Source organism: Phaseolus vulgaris, chromosome 9 (genome assembly GCF_000499845.2).
Source record: "Phaseolus vulgaris cultivar G19833 chromosome 9, P. vulgaris v2.0, whole genome shotgun sequence".
In the NCBI taxonomy this organism is placed as follows: domain Eukaryota; kingdom Viridiplantae; phylum Streptophyta; class Magnoliopsida; order Fabales; family Fabaceae; genus Phaseolus; species Phaseolus vulgaris.
This window is the reverse complement of record NC_023751.2, coordinates 26,902,762-26,925,038: the sequence shown is the minus strand read 5'-3', so window position 1 is coordinate 26,925,038 and position 22,277 is coordinate 26,902,762. Positions and strand designations below refer to the sequence as shown.

General features: G+C 28.7%; 1 protein-coding gene and 1 pseudogene across 1 annotated transcript; one reads left to right on the top strand and one right to left on the bottom strand.

Moving 5' to 3' along the window:
* Positions 1 to 1,893: 1,893 nt before the first annotated feature.
* On the bottom strand, positions 1,894 to 4,452 carry LOC137821628 (polygalacturonase non-catalytic subunit AroGP2-like). The gene is made up of 2 exons (XM_068626309.1): positions 4,120 to 4,452; positions 1,894 to 3,962 (listed from the first exon to the last, which is right to left on the bottom strand). Exons 1-2 carry the CDS (start codon positions 4,168 to 4,170, stop codon positions 2,130 to 2,132), a joined length of 1,884 nt encoding a protein of 627 aa, XP_068482410.1. The 5' UTR covers positions 4,171 to 4,452; the 3' UTR covers positions 1,894 to 2,129.
* Positions 4,202 to 15,418, top strand: LOC137821629 (E3 ubiquitin-protein ligase SIS3-like; annotated as a pseudogene).
* The last annotated feature ends 6,859 nt before the right edge of the window (positions 15,419 to 22,277 follow it).

Here is a 22,277-nt window from a genome sequence, read left to right as displayed (position 1 = left end):
GTTGTTGTTGTACAGTGGTGATTGAAGAGGGACTAAGACGGGCGAGGGTAGGAGAAGAACATGAAGCGTGAAGGAAGAAGGTTCAAAATGTATCAAAATTTATGAACATTTTTTTCTTTGGATGAAACTGGTGAAAACTACTCCTTATAAGGAAGTGAATATAACGGATGAAAACTACATTTTCGTAAGAAAGTAGATGTAAATGGTGACGGTGAGAACTACTAAAGAAAGTGGTAATCGCTCAATAATAATAAAATTGTTCACGTTTGGTCACTACTCACATTTCCTAATATTTATTTATCTCTCATAAAACGGACACTTCCTCTCATTATGCAATTAATTTTAATTATTTCTTTCAATTCAAAACGGTTGCTCCATTTATTTCAAATATTTTATTAAATTTATTTCTCTCACATACAACAGACCCTCTCTAATTAATTTTCAAAATAAATTATTTCTTTCAATTCATAACCACTCCTCCACCTCTCTTCAATTCATAACCGCTCCTCCACCTTTCTTTCAATTCATAATTGTTCCTCCACGTCTCTTTCAATTTAAAACCGATTTTCCACCTCTCTTTCAATTCAAAATCGCCTCACTACGTATACCAAATATTGTAGAAAAAAATAAGAAATGACATCATAATACAATAATAAAATTAAATATTAATATAAAGATAAAATGAGAAAAAAAATTAAGAACAGTTAAGAGAGGAATAAGAAATGACACAATGACCATAATACAATAATAAAATTAAATATTAATATAAGGATAAAATAGGAAAAAAAATTAAAAGCAGTTAAGAGGGGAATCCCCTTTATAGATAGGTATAGATATAACATAACATAATTTAAAATAATTTAAAGAATCATAAATAATATTAAAATTATCTAAATAAATTAACTTAAGTAACAAAATTAATTTAAAGTAATAAAAGAAAAAATAATAAATTATACTTAAATTTAAAATTATATATAATTATTTCTTTGAATTTTACATTTTTTTTATTTATAAATGAAACTTTAAATTATTTTAATTAACTAAAATATGCACAAAAAAAAACATTACTTATTCTTTTTTATATATAATGTTAAATTTGTAATCTCACAATTTACACTATTTAAAATAATTAAAATATTCTTATAATCATCACATCATATTTCAATAAACTTTTTTCACAAATCTACTCTAACATACTATAATCCAAACAACCTTAACTTTTTTATATTTTTTCTTAAATTTTCACACTTCCGCTACCCCAAATCTTTCACTTTCTACTCCCCCATTCAAATAGTGATGAAGCCATGGCATAGTTTCCCACTTTCTCTAGATATAGACCATTCTCTAAAAGGGTTATAGGGCTATGCAAGAGGTTATGGTGGGTCCTCATTGTCTGATATTGTCCCCTGCCTAAGTCATGCCACAAAGTGTCTACACCCACTCACCTATCATAAGCTATGGATCATGCCTTTGAGACTTTGATGGTCCATTTCTTTGCTTCCACTTAAAGCTGGAATATGTGCATGCTATTTTTTACTCTCACTTTAGACCGCACAATCACTCCACCCCCAACATGCGCACTTCACCATCTCTCATTCCCCTACAGTGATTTCACTGACACACCAAGTGAGCCATGGAATTAGGAACAAACGTAATTGGCATGGCTCATTAGCCAAGGAAGCATAGTCTCCATAACTATCAAAAACCATGCCTCCATCCCATCACACACCAGAACACCCAAGAATATGCTTCTCAGTGGCTCATTGCCCAAACATTTCTTAACATTCGTGTTACACATATTCCCTTGTCCTTCACTGTCACCTGAATGCATCAGCTTCAGCCTTCACGTCTTTTAACATTTCAATAATTCAAAACTAAAACATCCACAAAACGAACACAAACCATGATGATAACATTAATAGCATTAACCATCACACAAGCATTTAAAATTTCCAACTAGGCACAAAAAATGATAATAAAAAGCACGAGTACTACTGATGAATTATAAATAGAGAAAAAAAGGACACGCAATGTGGCTTCACAATATTTAAATATTCATCTTTTGAATAATGATATAGGGTAAGGGTACTAGTAGTAACCGAAAAAACCAAAGTAGAGATTCTTCCTCTTCATGTGGTCCAGGTCATGTCGTTCTCGAAAATCCAGTGGCACACCTCAATTTTGCCAGGGCCTGACCCCAATGCCAAGAATGCCCCATGTTCTGGGCCCCATGATGACGTGTCAAGGTGACAGATGGCAACACCATGATTCATGTTCTCCTTCGTCTCCACGTTGAGAATATCAGCTTCATACACTCTCACTTGGGGTACACTGTGGCAATAATACAGCAAGTAAGGGTACAAACTCTGATGACACGAAACTGATTTGGTTACTTTTCCACCGTCCACTGGGTAGACCTTACCAATCATCACACTCGATCCTGAACCGTTCACGTTCTCCGTGCTCCTCACCACAACACTGGGACCCAGCACCGATGCCGCAAACTCTATCATTTCTTCTGCAGACGCAACGCACCGTTTCGTCTCGCCCCGACTCGGCGCCCTCTCGCATTCCCTCAACGCGTTCACTATCACGCGCTCTGTCCCAGACCCCTCCCGCGCCTCGAACAATTCCCTCATTTCGTCAATCCTTGAAGACGAGAACGGTAATTTCGAGGCAATTGCCAGGGGTAAAAACGACCTTGCGGGCATTTTATCCCTAATGTCAGGCATCACAATCACGTTCCCTTCCTTCATTATCGACTCTCTAAAGAATTTACCTGGCTCCACCCGCTTATTTACAACTCTGCCACTAGTTGCGCTGAAATTCCGATACTCCGAAAACGACGCGTCGTTTTTGTTGTACACTTTAAACGCGCGGCCCAACCCATAAGATTTAAACCCGAACGAGCTCTTCCCCGTCGCGCCCTTTCCGTACTCCACGAAACTGTCGTTTCCGACGTTAAACGACATGCCGTAGTTCGTGAACTTGGCGGTGCCGGACTTCGACCTCGCTGCGTAGCTTTGGAACGTGTCGTCGCCGACATTGGCGCGGTTCCGGTAACTGATAAAATTATCGGCGGCGGATCCTCTCGATCCAGCGCTGTATGTTTTGAAAACGTTCCGCGGATTGTTACCGTTGAAGCTGTAGGACTTGAAGGAGTCATTGGTTGCTCCGGTGCTGAAGTCGCCGTAATTGTTGAACTCCGATTGCAGAATGTTGGCGTCGCTGGCGTAATTCGTGAACTCGCTAGTTCCGCCGCGAACGCGTTTTCCGTAGCTCATGAAGGATTGCGCACCGGAGTTTGTTTCGTTGCCGTAGCTGGCGAACGAGAGTTTATGATTGGAGGAGCCGGAGTCGTAGGTGGTGAAACCGAGGTTGGGAACGTTCACCGTTTTGTCGTAGTTGTTGAAGTCGCTGGAGGATTGAGCCGCGGCAGAACCGTAGCTGGTGAAGTTCGTATTCGCAACATTACCGTTATCGGCATAGTTCTTGAACTGTTCGCCGCGGCGCGTCGAGGAGTCGCTGTATCTCCGAAACGCGTCGTTGTTCGCGTTTAGGCCGTTGGAGTAGTTTTTGAAAGAATCGACTCCGTCGACTCGAGAGGTGCCGTAGTTGGCGAAGTGTTTGTTGTTGTAAACGGCGAAGTTGGCGTCGTCATTTTTGCGCTGGAGTGTGGGCGTGTTTGGTGTGTCGTCGAAGGAACAGTATAAGTTCGGTGAGGAGCAGAGAGAGTGGTGAAGCTTCGGATTGTAGGGTTTGGGTTTTTCGTTTAAAAGTTTGTTGAGAATACCATAGTGTTGTGGGGTAAGAGGTGAAGCTTTGGCTAGAAGGAAGTGAGGGATTGGAACCTTACTAGTGACTCGAGTGTTCCAATAGCGAATGAGTGAGGCTTTGGGACTGAATGGGTTTATGCGTTCGCGTGTTTGGGGCAGAGGTGTGTCCTTACTTGCTAGAGAAACCTGCATTTGTGGAACAAAACTTACACACCATTAAATTATGACACCAATGGAACTCACCGAAACAAAACAATGCAATGCAATGTGGTATAATATTGTTATTGTTGTTATGCAATTTATAAAGGTAAACTCGTGTGTGTTTTGTTGTGTTGGATCTTACATGGAAAGATGAGAGCGACAAGAAGAAGCAGAAGAAGAAGTGGATGTTCATTTTGAAGGTGTGAGACCGTGTTGCGTGGGCAATGGAGAGGAACTAGACAGTGATATAGAAGAAGAAAAATAGAGGGGCCATTGATCGGCTGGAGCCGGGGGACAATAAATTTGTGGTCTCCTCAGACATAGTTTGCTTTTCTGTGCGCCAACATGGTATCAATGACTAGGTACGATGCTTTTTCTTCTTTTCGTTTCCTTTTTTCTTTTCTTTATTTTATGCAGCCTTGAAGATAAGTATGGGTAAGTTTATATTTTGTTATATTTATACTAAACAGGTACTTTTATTTGCTTGTCTTTTCTGGTATTACTCCTTAGATAGTTAAATAGCGTGGCATGGTTTGAGTTGCAGGTGAAGGTGTTATGTTGCACTAGATAGGTTGGAGATAGTTAGTGGACCACAAATGGTTCTTCTAGCACAGTGAACCATGATGAGTTTATAGTATAGTAATGGTCAAGTGGACGTATTGAATGGATTAGGTAAAGTTACATAATAGATAAACCAGACAATTAGTCTAACTGTTGAATCTGAGCTCGGGTTCTGTAGATGCTTCCCTTTTGACTTTAGTTGTTCATCAACCCAGTAGTGGGCCTTCCTTTCCTTTACTCAATTCACAACTACTTTTTATCATTATTAATTTCATGGATTCATTATTTTATTAAAAGCTCTGAATCTACACAAGTACCATTTATCCTAAAATTGTGCTGGCCACAGAGAATTAATTTTGGCATCTATGTTTAGTTAGGAGTGAATTTATGTTTAAAAAGTTAAGGATTAATTTTGAGAGTCTTGTGTGAAAGTTAATAAAAATAAATATTTATTCCTACAGAATAAAATTTGATGAGTTAGTCTTGTGTTTCCTTGAGGTTGAAGCTATATGATGAGCTTTACAAAGATGAAGATGGTGTTGATTGGATATAATGATTGGGAAAAAAATTCTTTGACAACACACACTTAAAACATATATTTAACACTACATTATAATAATATAATAATATTTAAAATTAAAAAGTAAATTAAATGTAATTAAATATTATGTTATTAGTTTATAAAGTGAATGTTTTTTTTTTTACTTTTTGTGGGATTAACATATCATCACTTTAGTGATTGTGAAGTTGTGGTGAATGAAATTGAAGTAAGAAGAGGGACATGGCATGCAAGGAATGTGATGTTTAAGTGAGTGAAGGTAAAAGATAAACTATATTAATACGAGATTCCTTTTATGGACTCTTCTATTGTTGCAACTAAGTAGATTAGATTATTATAAAGGTATTTAGGATTAGTTTTAGTATCTCAATATTTTGTCCATTGGGTCTGGCAGATTGTGTTTGTGTCTTAGAGTGAGTGAGTCAAGCTAGGTAGGTTCGTCAACTTTAGAATAAAGTGTTGATCCGGGTTCATATTTCAGTAAAATTATTATTATTTTTAATTATAATCTGATGGAAGATTCTCAAGCTCTCATTACTACCGAATTTGTGAACATATTTTTCCTCAAATTCTTGTAAAAAATAAATAAAATCAATACTTATTTCTACAAAATAGATTATAGTAAATATAATGTTTAATGACCTCTCTATTATATAAGTGTTTCGGTTTTAGTCATATTTTTATTTTTGTTTTCTTTATTTATTTTAAGCGTTAACTTTCTTAATCTTAACTGTGTCATGATTTTTATGTTTTTAAAAGTGTCACTTCAACACGTGCATTAGCATGACTAAAAAAATAATATTTATAAGAATTAAAATAAAAATATTTTTTTAAATTAAAACAGAAGTGATATATTTTTGGGTACTAGAATAAAATATGAAATATTAATAGCGATTGAAAACAAAAAAAATATTTATTTCTAAAGATTAAAAACAAAAAAATGACGTATTTAAAAGAATAAAATAAAAAATAATACCTATTTCCAAACATATATTTAAGTATTATGCTAAAATTGATTAATTAATTTAATTAAATAAATAAAAATAATAAATTTGATTAATACTAATATTTTTATACTAAAACTTAGTTACTCCTTTTTAAGCATGATATCGTGATTTAATAAGAAAACAACATTATTTTCTGCAATTTGCACTATTTTTAAGAATAAAATTTAATTTAATATGAAATTAATAATAATAAAACGTACTTACCCCAAAGTGAAATATAAAAATAGCCCTAGTACTATGTGCCTGACATATAGGATCGCACATGCTGAAATGAATGCACATATTTCGGTCAATGTGAGGTATTGGACTCTAGTTCGTTACATTTTCGCAAACTTTAACTTAAACGGTAAATAAAATATATTACTGTATTAGAAAAATAATATTGTAAGAAAATATCAAATTATTATCTTAATGTATTATTATTGCATAAAAAAACTACATTACCCACCACTTAGAAACCATTATTTGTTGTTTTTAATATAGTTATTATTAAAGTTAATAATTAGGAAGTTTATTAGATCAATTGTTGAAAAGCTTTGCTATTTTAACCCATCTTTCATGGTCTTACTATTTTTTTTCTTAAATTATTTAGTATTTAATTATAAAACGTATAAAATTATTTAATGAAAAGTATATATTTTACAATCACCAGAATATGAATTTAAAATTTTATTTATAATTATTAGATGATATGAATATTTTAGTTTGTCAGATATAATTACATCGGTTAACTTGTATCAAGTTTTTCTTTTTGTTTTTTTTTATATATATTCTATAAATATTGTACTCAATTATCTGAATAGGTGTGTAACAATTATCTTATTAATAAAACATAGTTTTTTTTTATTAACATATGGGTTTTGGTCTAATTTCCTTATATTTTTGTATTTTTTGTATTTTTTTTTAATAATATTTTTTTTTTATGTAATGGCAGATGATTGTTGTTACTTGAGGTGTCAGCTTAGTTGATATATCAAGTTGCATAGTGATGCCTAACACGAAAACTTTATAAAAAAAATATAGTTTTTTTTTTGTTTTTTTTATATATTATTTCTTTCTCTAAATGAAATATATAAAATTGATATGATATGAGAGCTTTTACAAGTTTTGGACCAATTTTGTTGCTACTCCTTATTCTTTCACCACGATAAGACCATCCAAATGGAGAAACAATTCTCATTTTTGTGCAATAAAGTTGCCTCTTAGAATAGCATCCTATTAGGTGTAAATATATTTTTTAAGCTAAGCATAAATTAGACGACACTATTGATAGGTACAAAGCTCATTTTGTTGTCTAGAGATATACTCAAACTAAAGATATTGATTATTTTGAGACTTTCTCTCCAATAGTTAAAATTATTACGTACCATTGAGTTTATTCTATCTTTAGCAAGAGCTAAGAGATGAATGTTTCATCAACTAAATGTGAATAATGTCTTTCTTTGTGATGACCTTGATGAAAAAATTTGCATGACTCATCCCACTGACCTTAGTCCTTCTCATTAAGGACAAATGTGTAAACTAAGAAAAATCTTTATATAAATTAAAGCAGACAAGTAAGAAATGGTACTCAAAACTAACTGAGAGTGTAATACAACTTGATTATGTTCAAAGTGCAGTTGATCATTATTTTTTTTTATTTTTTTTATGTGTTCCATAAATAGAGTACTCAATTATTTTAATAAATATATAATAATTATCTGATTAATAAAACATAACTCTTTTTTAAATACTTTTCTTTTTTTATTGTTATTTATATAAATGAGATATATAAAAGTGATATCTTAATCCACCACTAAACGGTTGTTGATAAAGAAAACCACTAAACGAAACTTGATGAGTTTTAATAAAAGGTAGAGAATGTACTCTAATAAATAAATAAATATATATATATATATATATATTTATTGGAGAAGTCGTAAATAAACATTGTTTTGCACTGCGAAGTACTAAAATAATTGAGTTTAACTAAACTTTCATTCTAAAAAATGATAGTTTTGACTCGTGAGATGCACAAAACATATAATGTAGATATTTTTATTTTTATTTAAAATATTTATAAAATTGTATGGAAAAAGATAAGTTTATAGTCTTTTTAATTATGTTATATTAAATACGGTACATATACACAAAATTATGGTTGCAGATTATGGTTGCAGATCAATATAATAGTCATTGAATAAATTGTAATTTTACATATAAGAAAACTATTAAATAAAAACTAATTTTATAGAATAAAATAATTAGTAACTATTTAAGTATATTAAAGACTATTTTATAAACTAAAAAAATTATTAGTATCTAAATTAATTTTTATTATTAATTAAAATTTATAAAATAATTTTTAAATTGATATCTAACTCTTATCTATTACTTATTATTTTATATTCTAAATTATTCTTTATTAATCTTTCGAAAACCAATTTAGAATCTAAAATATTAGTAACTAAATCTAAAAATTATTTTTTATTTTTTTATTAATAATAGAAATCACTTTAGATATCAATAATTTTTTAGTTTCTAAATCAATATCTAATTTAGTTAATTTAGTAATAGTTTTTTTTTTCTAAATTTGATTGAATTTTCTTGTTTGTAATGTTGATTTTGATTTTCAAATTTCAAATCTACGATTTGTTTTCTTCATTTTTTTTTGTATTGTTAGAAAACCCATAATTTTAGTTTAATTGTGAGTTCTACATAGGTTTTATTATATATATATATATATATATATATATATATATATTTATTGAGTGATAAAATTATTTCTTGATGGTACCCTAAATGAATATATTAAGCTTAGTTAATTAATCCAACATAAAAGAAATAAGTGTAAGAAAACTTGTAAACTTTTTAAAATATAAGGATCAAAATTGGAAGAAAGAAATTAGGGTGATAAAAATTGCGAATCAAGAGTATTTGGAAACCTTTAGCAAACTTTATTAACTTTTTTTAATCAAATCAATTATGAGAGTGAAGTTCCTTCACTGAAATTAATGCTCACATTCTTTTACACTTATAGTAGAAAAAACAGAAGCAATTCCACTTTTTAAGAAAGAAAAAAAGAGTATGTAAGGAGAAATATCAAATTTCTTAATAATTTTATTTTGGTTGGATATTTAATACTCAATTCAGATTTTCACTATAATTTCAATGTTGCAAAAAGCACCATGCACACACAAAGAACTTAAAACATTTTATATCAAGTAATGTTTTCAATAATAGCTTAGCTTCAAACATTTACTATTTATTTTTTAAAAAACATAATTGTTGTAATTAATTAAAGTAGTAATTAATTGTTTAAAATGTTTTCTGTCATTTCTAGATTTATCACTCCTAAGCTCTTAATAATGTTAATTTTAATATGAAGTTTTGTTGGTGGAACTCCAACCATTACAAAAAAGAAAACTTTCACACAAATGACCAATTTTCGTAAATATATAAACACCCGTTTTTAAATGATTGAAAAACAATGTCAAATTATACTTTTAACACTAATTTTATCTTTATTCATTATATATATATATATATATATATTTATATCATAATTTTTATTTGTTTATCTTTCATATTATTGATATAATATCCAATTACAATTTTTTTTGTCTGTTTCCTTTGACTTCGTCATTTCTGAAATTTATTTTTCTTTTTTTTTATTTTTATTATAAAAAATTGTAGAAATCAAATCCAATTTCTTGTGGATAATTAACCAATAAAACAATGAGTACAGTTCAGTTAAGATCTACATTACACACTTTCTCTCCATTGTTGCTTCTTCTTCTTCTTTGATGTTTAATTTCATGAAGAATCTCAATCCAATTTTACCCTATCGTAATTTCAATACTCATGCATCGCTCACATTCACGTAACCACGATTGTTGGATGCAACACTGTTTCATTTTTATAGGGTTTTTCCTTCACCAACCATGGCAATTACAGGAGTTAGTTTCAAATGGTTTGTCTCAATCCTTCTTTCTTCATCATCTTCTTTTTATCATCCAATTGTGTCTCAATTTTAACAAAAGCAAATCGATTGCACGCAGGTTTGATGGGTTTTTCCTGTCTGTGCTCTTCACCAACATGTATCCTTTAAACTCCCCCTTTTATTCATTCCTCCTTGTTTTCGAATGATTGATTGTTTTCGAATGATTGATTAATTCTTCTATGTTCTTAATTATTGTCAGAAACAATTAACACAAATAATGTTTTTGCAACTTTTTTTGGTCACTATGTTTTCTTTAACAATTTTGATTCATAGAGCTATTGTGGTAATTAATTGGAAGTTATACCAATCTTGTACATGCCCTTTGCATATATGGACTGTGGTGAGGTTCTTTATTATCAATGCTAATTTTATTTTTTAATTTCTTGATAAGCTGTATTTTTTAACTTACAAGTTATGGTTTTATTTATTTGATGTGATGATTCAGGTTGATTACACTGTTGTTTTCACTTTCCGACTTTTGATGTTCATTGATAATGGACTTGCTTCAGGAATGGGTTTGTAAGACCTTATACTCTTTCAACTTTTAATGTTTTTATTTTCTTGGACTACTTTCAAATTGAATAAAGAAGTTAGTGTAATAAATTGATCATATATACAAGAAGTTGTTTGGTATTTTCATGTTGTAAGTGACATCATTGTACATGTCTTAATCACAACATTACCTTATAAATTGTTGGTGATATAGTTTGTATAATACTAATGTTATGTTTTTTAGTTCAATATGTATATTAAATATTACTTATTGCACCATTATAAAGTTGTTGAAGTAGTGTAGCCATTTGCTAAAATTACATTTTACAACACCAATAACATGTTAGGATAGAAGTATATTGTGATATTGGATAAAAAGTTAGTGTAATAAATTGATCATATATACAAGAAGTTGTTTGGTATTTTCATGTTGTAAGTGACTTCCTTGTACAAGTCTTAATCACAACATTACCTTATAAATTGTTGGTGATATAGTCTATGTAATACTAATGTTATGTTGTTGAGTTCAATATGGATATTAAATATTACTTATTGCACCATTATAAAGTTGTTGAAGTAGTGTAGCCATTTGATAAAATTACATTTCACAACACCAATAACATATTAGGATAGAAGTATATTGTGATATTGGATAAGTTTTTTTTTTTTTTAAATAGAGTCCTCTCAACTTGATTTTATGAAAATTTATTATATATATAAAAATTTATGTATTCCATTTTTTTTGAGTTTTACATGAGTAGGTTCAAATTTAAAATCAACACTCCAAAGTTTAGGAAGTACAATTTCATGATTTGGTATAGATGGATTGAGTCAATTGTAGACTCAGATGGATTTTGTACAAAATTTCTGATACATCTTTTTTAGTACCTCAAATAATCCTATTTAATATATTATTTATTATCGATTAAAAAAAATTGACTATAAAATATGAACACTCAAATTCAACCTCATTCATGTCACAACTAACTTAATTTTGTTCAACAAAATTTCATGAAATAGTTATAGTATTTTAGTAATTTAAAAATCCTATTACTAGTTCAATTGCTTATATTTTTCTTATTTGGTTGTGTTTTTAGAGATTTTGGATGGCCACAGAGATGTGCTTATTTTTATGGAAGAGTGATTGTACTTTCAATCCTTGCATTCCTTTTCTATCCATTTCTTTGGGCTTGGACAATAATTGGTACCTTATGGTTTAGCAACACTAAAACTTGTGTATGTTTTTCCTCTATTTTTAATCCTTAATGCTACATTTTGATTTTGCAAACATGTTTAAGATGCTTACTCCAAAGGTTATGTACAGTTGTCTAGAGGGGGTCAAAAATGGAGCTTCCTTATTTGGTTAGTTTTTAGCTATTGTGGACTTCTTTGTATTGCTTGTGTGGCACTAGGGAAGGTTAGTGTTTCTCTGTTATTATTCATTACATGTTTTCATGACTTGTTTTCATTTTTCATGGTACATATTTTATTTTTCTTTTTTGCATGCAATGTTTTTCTCCTTTATGATAACCTATCAACTATTTTGTTTTTTTTTTCTCTACTTTTGTTTTTTTTTTCACTTTTGTTTCTTTGAATTATGTGTAGTGGTTGAAACGAAGACAAATACATGTGTTAAATGCTACAGAGAGTATCCATATATCTGCATTTGGGGTAAATTTTATCTTTATTGTGTTTTTATATTAGAGTATGGTTAATAAAACATGAAAACTCCATCCCTTAAGGGAACTATTCTCCTAATTGACATATTGAATCACATCAGAATAATTTCCTTTCCTCTTTTTTCCTTTGAAAGGAGTGAACAATAAATGATTCTACTATTTTTGTTTTTCTTGAATTTTCATTTATGTTAAATTTGTTTTTGTTAATGTTCAAAACAATTAGAAATATAGTATTTTAGTGGAAATATGATGAGTCTACGAAGCATTCGTCTCATTTAGTCTTTTCTTTATTTTGAAATCATAATGACATTTTATTCTTATGAACTTAATTATGTTTAAAATGATGAACCCACAATTGATGAATTTGTTTGTTAAATAGTTTTTTTCTCTCAAATTTATTATTGGTTATCTTGCTAGTTATCTTTATTAACATTTTATTAAGCATAACATCATATTGTGTTGTAACAATGTTATAAAATTTGAGGTATATAAACTTTTATTACAAATCTCATTATTTCATACAACTCAATATTATCTTTTACAATTTTTGTGGGATTACCTTCAAACTATGAAGTAAATATGGTGTTGTACTATATTCTTTCTAAAGGCTTGAAAGAATACTTTTATTTTAATGGTGTATTGTCATTTCAACAAAGTTGTATTTACAGTGTCCATATAAATCCTTAGCAATGTAAGAGTTGTTTGATTCATTTTCATGATTTTATTTTCAATTGATAACTTGATTTATCATCTTTACAATTACTACATTGTTATTTTTTTTCATTTTGTTAAGAATTTATGAAGAGAATAGAAAAAGGAAACAATGTGAAAATGAAAATTATGGTATCATAAGTTGGGTCCGAATAGTTTTTAGACTCTTGTGAATGAGAATATAAAGTCAATGGGGAAACAATCTTAAATAATAGTAAACATTCAATATAACAATCCCATTATTTTCTCCTCATATTATTATAATAGTTGAAATAATAGAAATTGACCTTAAATAAAAAATTCATTTAATATTAAAAAAGTCAGAAAACAAAACCAGATACAAAAGGGTAAAGAGAACATATAAAGTATAAAAATGACACTTATGATTGAAAAAAGACAAAACAACTCGACCAACAACTATTGTTTATGACTAAACTAAATACTCTAGTTGAGAGACATCATTCTTGACTATTAAAAATACAAACTAACTAAACACCCCTTAAATGTTCTCCTAAACTTACACTATAGGATTGATAACAATTATTGTTATTTATTGCTAGATTCTAATTGAAATGATCCAAGTACCTTGATTGGGTATTTGAAGCTGCAAGTCAAGAATCAAGGAGCATGACCCAAAATGTTACATTTCATCGTGGATGTTACCTAAATCAAACCCAGGTTATTTTAGCTTATACTTCTAAATGTCTTGAACACAAGTTAAGAATATTGTGAAACATAAATATGTAATTAAATGTCAAGCTAAAAAATGCTTTATCATGACAAGCACACTAGTTAACAAAATTTGTAACTTGATTTTTTTATGAATTATTCATGTCACTAGTTGCCTTGTTTTTTTTTTAATAATGCACTAGGATTATTTGTGCATCATGTTTATGTCTTATTTGAATATCCTTTTAAAATATATACTTTTTGTATATTTATTTTTAGTTTGATTACTGATAGATATTTTTTTTTTCTATACAGAAAGACGCAATTGAATCTTCAATTCAAGAACTTGCAACATTTACGATAAATGTGGTTCCTACTAATTGCAATGAATGCCTCATCTGCTTAGAAGAGTTTTGTGTAGGAAATCAGGTATACGTTTTGTTCCATATGAATACCTATGTGGCCTTATTCTATAATAGAAAAAAAATATTCTTAATATGTTTCATATTTAAATATGAGTTATTTTTATTAAGTACCTAACAAAAAATTCTTTCTAACAAATTAAACATTTTGGTTTAAGTCCTTGTTGCTAGCTGTACAAGTTTTATTATTTATTTTAAGTTGTTGCATGTGTCATATATATATTAACTCTATTGCATTACCTATATTAACATTATATGTCATCATTTGATGCAAAACATATCAATTGCTACCAAAATATTTAGGGAACAAAAGAGAAATCTAAAACTATTCAAGGGACCTAAATAAATACAAATAAGGTTATTTAGGTACTTAAATCAAATGTTTAATTTATTAAATATCCAATATAAAGGAAAATATATCTAGCTCTAAACAAGTTGATTAAATATTGAAGATTTCAAATATATTTAAGTATTGATTTAAGGGTTATATCTGTTTTTTTTCATGTACTTTCACATGAAATTAATTTTCGTTTTTAGTCCAAATTTTTAGGTCTCCTTAGTACTTGTAAGGAAATTATTAGAAAGAGTCATTGTCAATTTGTTTTTATGTGACAAACGGATTTTTAGTGTGGATTATGATGTTAAAATATTTCATGCTGACTTATGTCATAAATGTTATAATGTTATAATATTATAATAATCGTTTGTTACATAAAAAAAACACTAGTAAAAAATATTTTAATAATTTACTTACTATAAGTATTCAAGAATTCTAAAATTTAAACTATGGACAAAAACCAATTTCGTATTGTAGTATAAAAACAAAACATGTATTTAACCTTGATTTAATCATTTATGAAGAATCACATCTTTAATTTATGACTAACTCTAGTGAAGTGTGCATGTCATATTTTTAATATATAACAAAATTGAGATGCAATATATAATATTATACGATAAATTTAAAATAATTTTTGACTTATGTGGTGTAGGTTCGTGGCTTGCCCTGTTCTCACAATTTCCATGTTGAATGTATAGATGTGTGGCTTCGGCTTAATGTGAGTTGTCCTCGATGTCGTTGCTCAGTATTTCCTAATCTTGATCTTAATGCTCTATCAGATATCCCTTACGAGTTTCAACAGTCTTTTGAGACTATCATGGCAAATATACACGAGACAGATCAAACTTCTACTTAAAGTTACGTCTTCTGATTATAGGACCTTATTTGCCTTGTATGATTTTTAAACTAAAGGCCTTTTCGTGAGACAAAATAATGCTTTGGAAAATTATAAAAATGGTGTTGGAGTTAGAGTTTATGTCAATCGGAATTCATGTCACTTCTATAGGACATGTGCTTATTACTCTTTCATTTACACATGATTCAAGAGATGCTTGCATATTTCTTCTCAGCTTTTATTGTATAACATGTTTGTGAGAAGTTCTAATGTATATATCATTAACTAGACATTGCATGAAAGTTTTAATTGTGATTTACTTTATAACACACAAAAATTATCCATTCACAACTTTTTTTTTGGCATATTTAATATATATACCATTTTACTTATCTAAAAATTGTATGCTTTTTCCTATATTTGTTTTTACTCTTTGGTTATAAATTCCTTCAGATTTTCATGAAAATAAGAAATATGTATTTGTTTTTCTCTAGTTGACATTTCATGTGTAGTATTTATACATATTAAAGACTTATAATTATGAGTGTTTAACTTCGTACAATTTTTAACAAAACGAATCAAATAACTCCTTTTTCCATCCATCCTAAAAGCTTTAATGTTGGGAACTATGACATTAAAATGATAACAACTTATATTTGTATGAAAACATCATATGTCTATAGTGAAAATAAAGGTCTAAACAAATAGTTTTTCAACCATCATTGATAAAGGTGTTGAGATTTCAATGATGGTTTGGAATTGTCCTTATATCTTCACATACCATGATTATCGTAGTTCCAAACTATTATTGTGTGTGATATACAATGAAGGTTCTCAAACCAACCATTGTCGTATACATTAACAACTTATATTTTTATTAAACTTTATAGTCATGTTTAAATAGTGGATGTTATAAAGATCCACTTTAGAGTTTACAACTCTATTATAGTTTTTTTTAACGATGTCTCAGAGGGTTAAGAGAGAGATATATATTTAAATTTCTCCCAGCCTCAACTTCTAAGCGATGTGAGGTTATTGTGTGTACTGGAACAAGTTTTCCATTTCCTAAGTTGAGGGTTAAGGGAATGAAGGTTCGCTTTTGAACCATTTTTCCATTTCCACATATGACATAAATGTTCCAACCTTAAGTTCGTTGAGATAACGTTGTTAGGACCAATCACTACATTTGAGTATTGTCCACTTTGATACTCAAAGCTCTGTCACGAGTTTGTCCTTAAAAGGCATCTCGAAGGGTTAATGGAGGAATGTGTATTTAAATTTCACATGGTCTTGACTCCTAAGTGATGTGGAACTATTGGGTAAAGCTAGAATGAGGGCTATAAAATATTCTTGTCGGAAAGGAGCACAACTTTCACAAGGTGGAAAAAATGGTATTCCTATGAAGTCAAGTTTATACCTCCAAGAATTAATCGTTGAGTTATTAATGAAGTTCGAGGAGAGGTCACCTGTAGAAGATTTCTCGATGCTCAAATCAGTAAGAGCTACACAAATTATAAAATATACGAGTATAAAAGTGAATAAGAGAATTGAATGAGTACTTCTCATAGGATTGATCTGTATTTGTAGGCTCATGTACCTAGGCTGAAATATTCCAAAAGATATTTAAAATAAATAAAGATATAATTGATTACTGAATATTTGTCATTCAATCAAATATAACAACATATATACATACATATATATAACAATATATATATATATATATATATATATATATATATCCACACACATATATGATTTATATAGTGCATTCGATTTGATTGAATTTTATATTATTATGCTCCAATACATATCTGTATATCTCATATATAGGTAAGTATATAAGTCTCCAAGCTCAAAATCCATAAATGAGGTTCAAGTAGATCGATTTGAGGAATGAACAAGTTTAATGTTCTACTCGAGTATTTAATTTTGAAGTTGTATTTTCACAACAATCTTTTAGAGTTGTTGTTTTGTGACCTTTCATGGAGCTGAATTTGTTCATTTCTTATTTAGCTAAGGATGTCGTCAATGGATAATTAGTTGATGACTAAAACTTGCAATGTTATATTATGAATGTAACATACATTTATTAGCCATTACCTTTGATTCAATTTTGAACGTCTTTAAGGACCTAATTGACTTGGTTGAGTTTTATAAACAAAATGATTTTGACTCAAATCAATGTGTTTCGCAAGTGTTCATTGAATTATTTAATATGATGATATTTTATTTATTATGGGTTAGATTACTTTGAAATGGTCGCTTATTTTCAAATGATTTGTCGGATTGTATTAATTTGATGTGATGATAATTTATTTTCAAACAACTTCGAGTTACCGTGATCGTCGTTTATTTTCAAACGAATTTGTACTATTTTGATTCAATGTAATGGTTGTTTATTTTCAAACAACTTTAGATTACTGTGATGGTCATTTATTTTCAAACAACTTCAAATTACTGTGATAGTAATTTATTTTCAAATGACTTTGGATTACTGTGATGGTCATTAATTTTCAAATGACTTCATACTACTTTGATCTTATGTGATTATCATATATTTTCAAATATCTTCGAATTAGTGTGATAGTCGTTTATTTTTAATTGAGTTCCTACTACTTTGATTTAATGTGATGGTCATTTATTTTCAAATAAATTTGTATTATTGTGATGGTCGTTTATTTTCAAACGAATTCACATTACTTTGGTCCGATGTTGGTCCCACAAGAGCTTCAAATTCTTATCAAATTTGTTTTACATGTCAGATATTGAATTTTGGAGATTCTCCTCATATGTTTGAAGGAGAGTCTTTATATGTGATTTAACAGTTCTAATGGTTTATGGGTCCATCTCAAGATGTGATGATGACGATGTGATAGTTTTGTTTCTGGTAAGTACCATAAGACTTATGGTACTCTAGGAATAACTTTACCCAAACTAATATTCTACATAGATATTTGAGTTGTAAAGGCGCATCCAGTTTGGTTGGATTTTATATTATTATGTTGTGACAATCTCTGTATATCTTAGATACGAGTAGGTATAGTAGGGAAAGACAAATATTCTTTATATATTTATGGTATGCTATTCATGGAAACTGCATGAGAAACATTCCTAGTTTATTAGTAAAAGTAGCAAAGTAATAGACAAGCAAAAAAAATTCGTTGTTAGGTAAAGGAAGGCTTATAGGTATCTTGCATGAAATAAAAATTTCAAAAAGTTACTGTAGTTGTATTTTAATTTTTGTAAATCTTCATAGGTATATGTAGATATGTGCATATATAGGTAAATAGATTAATAAACACACAAAAAATTTAGGTGTGAGGGAAATGTTTAATTTTTTCTATAAAATATGTAATTGATTAGTTTTGACTGGTTGTAAGGTTCCATATTGTATTATCGTTTTTGGCTCAAATATGGTCCTAGTTATTTTATTTTTAGGTTTATATTCTAAATATAACATAATTAGGATTTTTATGTAAGTTTGTTGTTAAGGGTTTTGGCATCCCTTATGTTAAGGGTTTTTATATAATGCATGTCAATCCAAGCGTAAGAAAAAGGAGTCAGAAGCTTCTGAAAGACCTTCCACTCATCAGGATCATCTCTGAGTTGTGGACTATTAGACAGTCCCATTAAGCAACCACAAGAGAAAGCAATTACTATACCCTCTGCTGATGTGATTGTCTTTCTTGAGGTGATTATCCTTCAAATAAAAGACATACCAATTCTCCTAAATATTAAAAGGCGAAAACTCCCTTTAATGAAAGCACAAACACTACAAAAAAAACGTTGTATACGATGGCAGTGATTTTCGTATGAACTAGCGTTTATGAATTGGTCATAGAATTGGTCGTCACAAAGTTTAATATGACGGTCTTACGCTACTCATCGCAACACCTGCCACTTTAATACTTTGTTTAAAGTGATGATTTTTATATGTAATTAGTGTTAGTTATACCTGTTGCAATTTAATTCATTGAAAAGGATTTCACCACCTCTTTTCAACTAACCTAATTTTAATTGTAAATAAATAGAATTTAACAATTACTTTTTTATAATCTGGTTTGCATAATTCAACTAAATATAATATATTTTTGTAATAAATAAAATTAAATACTGTATAAAGTTATAAGTATCCATTCATTGCATTGAAAATTAAAACACATAATTGTTCAAAAGTTTATACATAATTGAAAATTAAAACACAAATAATTATTGATACATAATTTAAAATTAAAACACACATATTTGTTCATCTCTAAACAATTTTGCTTCCAACACTTGATCATATTACTTGATTAGGTGGTGAAACACCACTTCCAATATCTTATGCCTAAAATAAATAATTTTAAGTTAATATTTTTCAATGTTTATAATTATAAAATAAAAGACACCAATAAATATTTTAATATATTAATGCCTGATTAAATATATTAAGAAGAAGAATATAATAAAAAAATAAATCCTACAATCTAATACTTTAGTGTAATATCTATAATGAATTTACAATGAAAATATATTGGATAATGATACCTCAATTTTTTCGCTAGCCATGTATTTTAACTCGGGACCACAATCAAACATCATTCCATACTTGATCATATATAATAACCTTCAGACAATTAAAACAAAATTCAAAACAATGAATAATAAAAGTAATAATATCCCCATTTTCAAATTGCTAGCAACAGACATGATACAAATAATTTACGTACAACAAAAAACTGTAAGAGAGAAAGTAAATATTGTTTAAAGATGTAAAAAGAATATAAGTTAAAATTATTAATGGTAGCCATTTCAATGTTTCTACGTTGGAAACCGTGGTCTTAAGGCTAACAACTAAATTTGATTTTAGGATAGCCATTTACAAAATGAGCAGCACCTAGTTCATGGCCACTAACCTTGATGCAACATTTGTACTTCGTCACTCATAGACTTCCACTTCTCACCAACTTCCTAGCATATAATTTCCCAACAACGAATACAAAACCAATGAATACTAACCCCAATTCAATTGGTTAAAGCAAAGACGAACTTAAACAAACTTAGCATTCCCTTTTAACATCCTTTGAATAAGGATTAGCTTCCTTGAACATTTTTCTAAAATCATCCCTGCAACAGATGGTTGCCTCAATCAGACACTCAAGCAAACAAACCACGGAATAGTTAATAGCACAACCACTTAAAAACAAAACAATCCTTACAAGAAGACAAAGAAGGTCGTGACCTTCTTAGGCATGTTAGGATCCAGACCTTTTAACACAAATCATGAAAAAAAAGGAGGAATCAGATAACTCACTTCTCTAACTTCTTAGCTTCGGCAGCCTGTTCCACAACCTGCAATTGTGAATAACGAAAAAAAAAACAAACTCACAATAAATTCACCGAAGAACAAAAACAATTGAGACAAAATAAATACCAAGGTTTATTTTAATTTTCGCCTCAAGGCTGCAATTGTGAATGTCGACGAGTACAACGGGCACATTCTTCCTGCAATGGTCACTGCAAAGAAACTGAAAATAAAACACACATCAACAAACAAAAATAACAAAACCGAAAGTAGAAGATAGTCCACAATTAAGAACCACAATAGATTTCACTAATGAAGAACCAACACAAGTCAAAGGTAATCCAACAATAGATTTTGAAGACAAGGTTATAGAGAAATAAACACTATAAGAAAATCATAAAATAAAAAACTAATTTTAGAAAAAAAATAGAATTTTATTTTTAAATTAATTTCTATTATTGTTAAATAGTTTTTAAATTAGTATGTAATTAGTTACCACAGTTTTAACTACCAATTATTTAGATTCTAAATGTTGATGAGAACTCTAGCAACCATGAGAAGTTTTCCTATGTCCATGTTCAAATTCTTCGAGGTCAAGCCACAAATAGCCACAACTTGGTAAAAAAAGGTAAAGTCTTGATTAATCACTAATTAATTTGTTTAATTTTGATCACTTTAGTGGATTTTATAATTTTACCAAATTTTAACTTTTTTCAATTAGAAAAATAATAACATTTTTAAAAAAATCAACTACTTTACAAATTATCATAATAATATAATAATATATATTAAAAATTTGGAGAATGGATGGAGGGAAGAAAAGGTGTATCTGTGTTGGACACACGTATCGGACACCAACACTTATATGACATTCGTAGGACACGTATCGGTGAAGTGTCCAATTCAAAAAATATTTGTTAGATTTATGACAATTTTAGCATGAGTCTAACACAATTTTTAAAAAGAGAAATACATTAATTTTCTAAAAACTCAAACTTAATAGTATAAAATTTGATTATAATTATAAAAATAAGAAACAAATCTTTTTGAACCAGCCATGAAAAACATTTTTCTCTTTATGTTAAAAAAACTAAAACATACTTAGTACACATAAATCTTTATTGTCAATTTATATAATTCATAATTATATAATATATAAATTTGTGTCTCCGTGTCCTACATTTTAGAGATTATATATATCTTTGTATTAGTTTTCGTATCCGTATCAGTATCTGTGCTACATAGGAAATACGTACAAAAATTTACAACTATCATAAACACATGAATGTATTTTTATTATATTAAAATAATATAATTTTCAAAAATTAAAATTAAAAGATCGAATCATTATTTTATATGTTTATTTTAAGTTGACGGAAATACATAAACTTTCTTATCTATTTTAGATAATCTAATTTTAAAAGTTATAAAATGAAATATATTATTATTTATGTGATTATTTTTAAATTGAAGAATTACATCATTACTTTTAGATAAAAAAGTGTATAGTTCTATATTATTTAATATAATTATTTATTTTAATAAAAAATAAAATTGTTTGATTAACAATATAAAAAAATTATTTTTAAAATTATATCATTTTTATATTAATATAATAGAATTTCGATATACATAGCTTTGCAAGAATAATATTAAAATAATATATAGTTTTAAGAATATTTTTTTATTAAAAAGTAAAATTATCTAACTAAAAATATAATAATATAAATAAATAAATCAGCTTAATACAAAA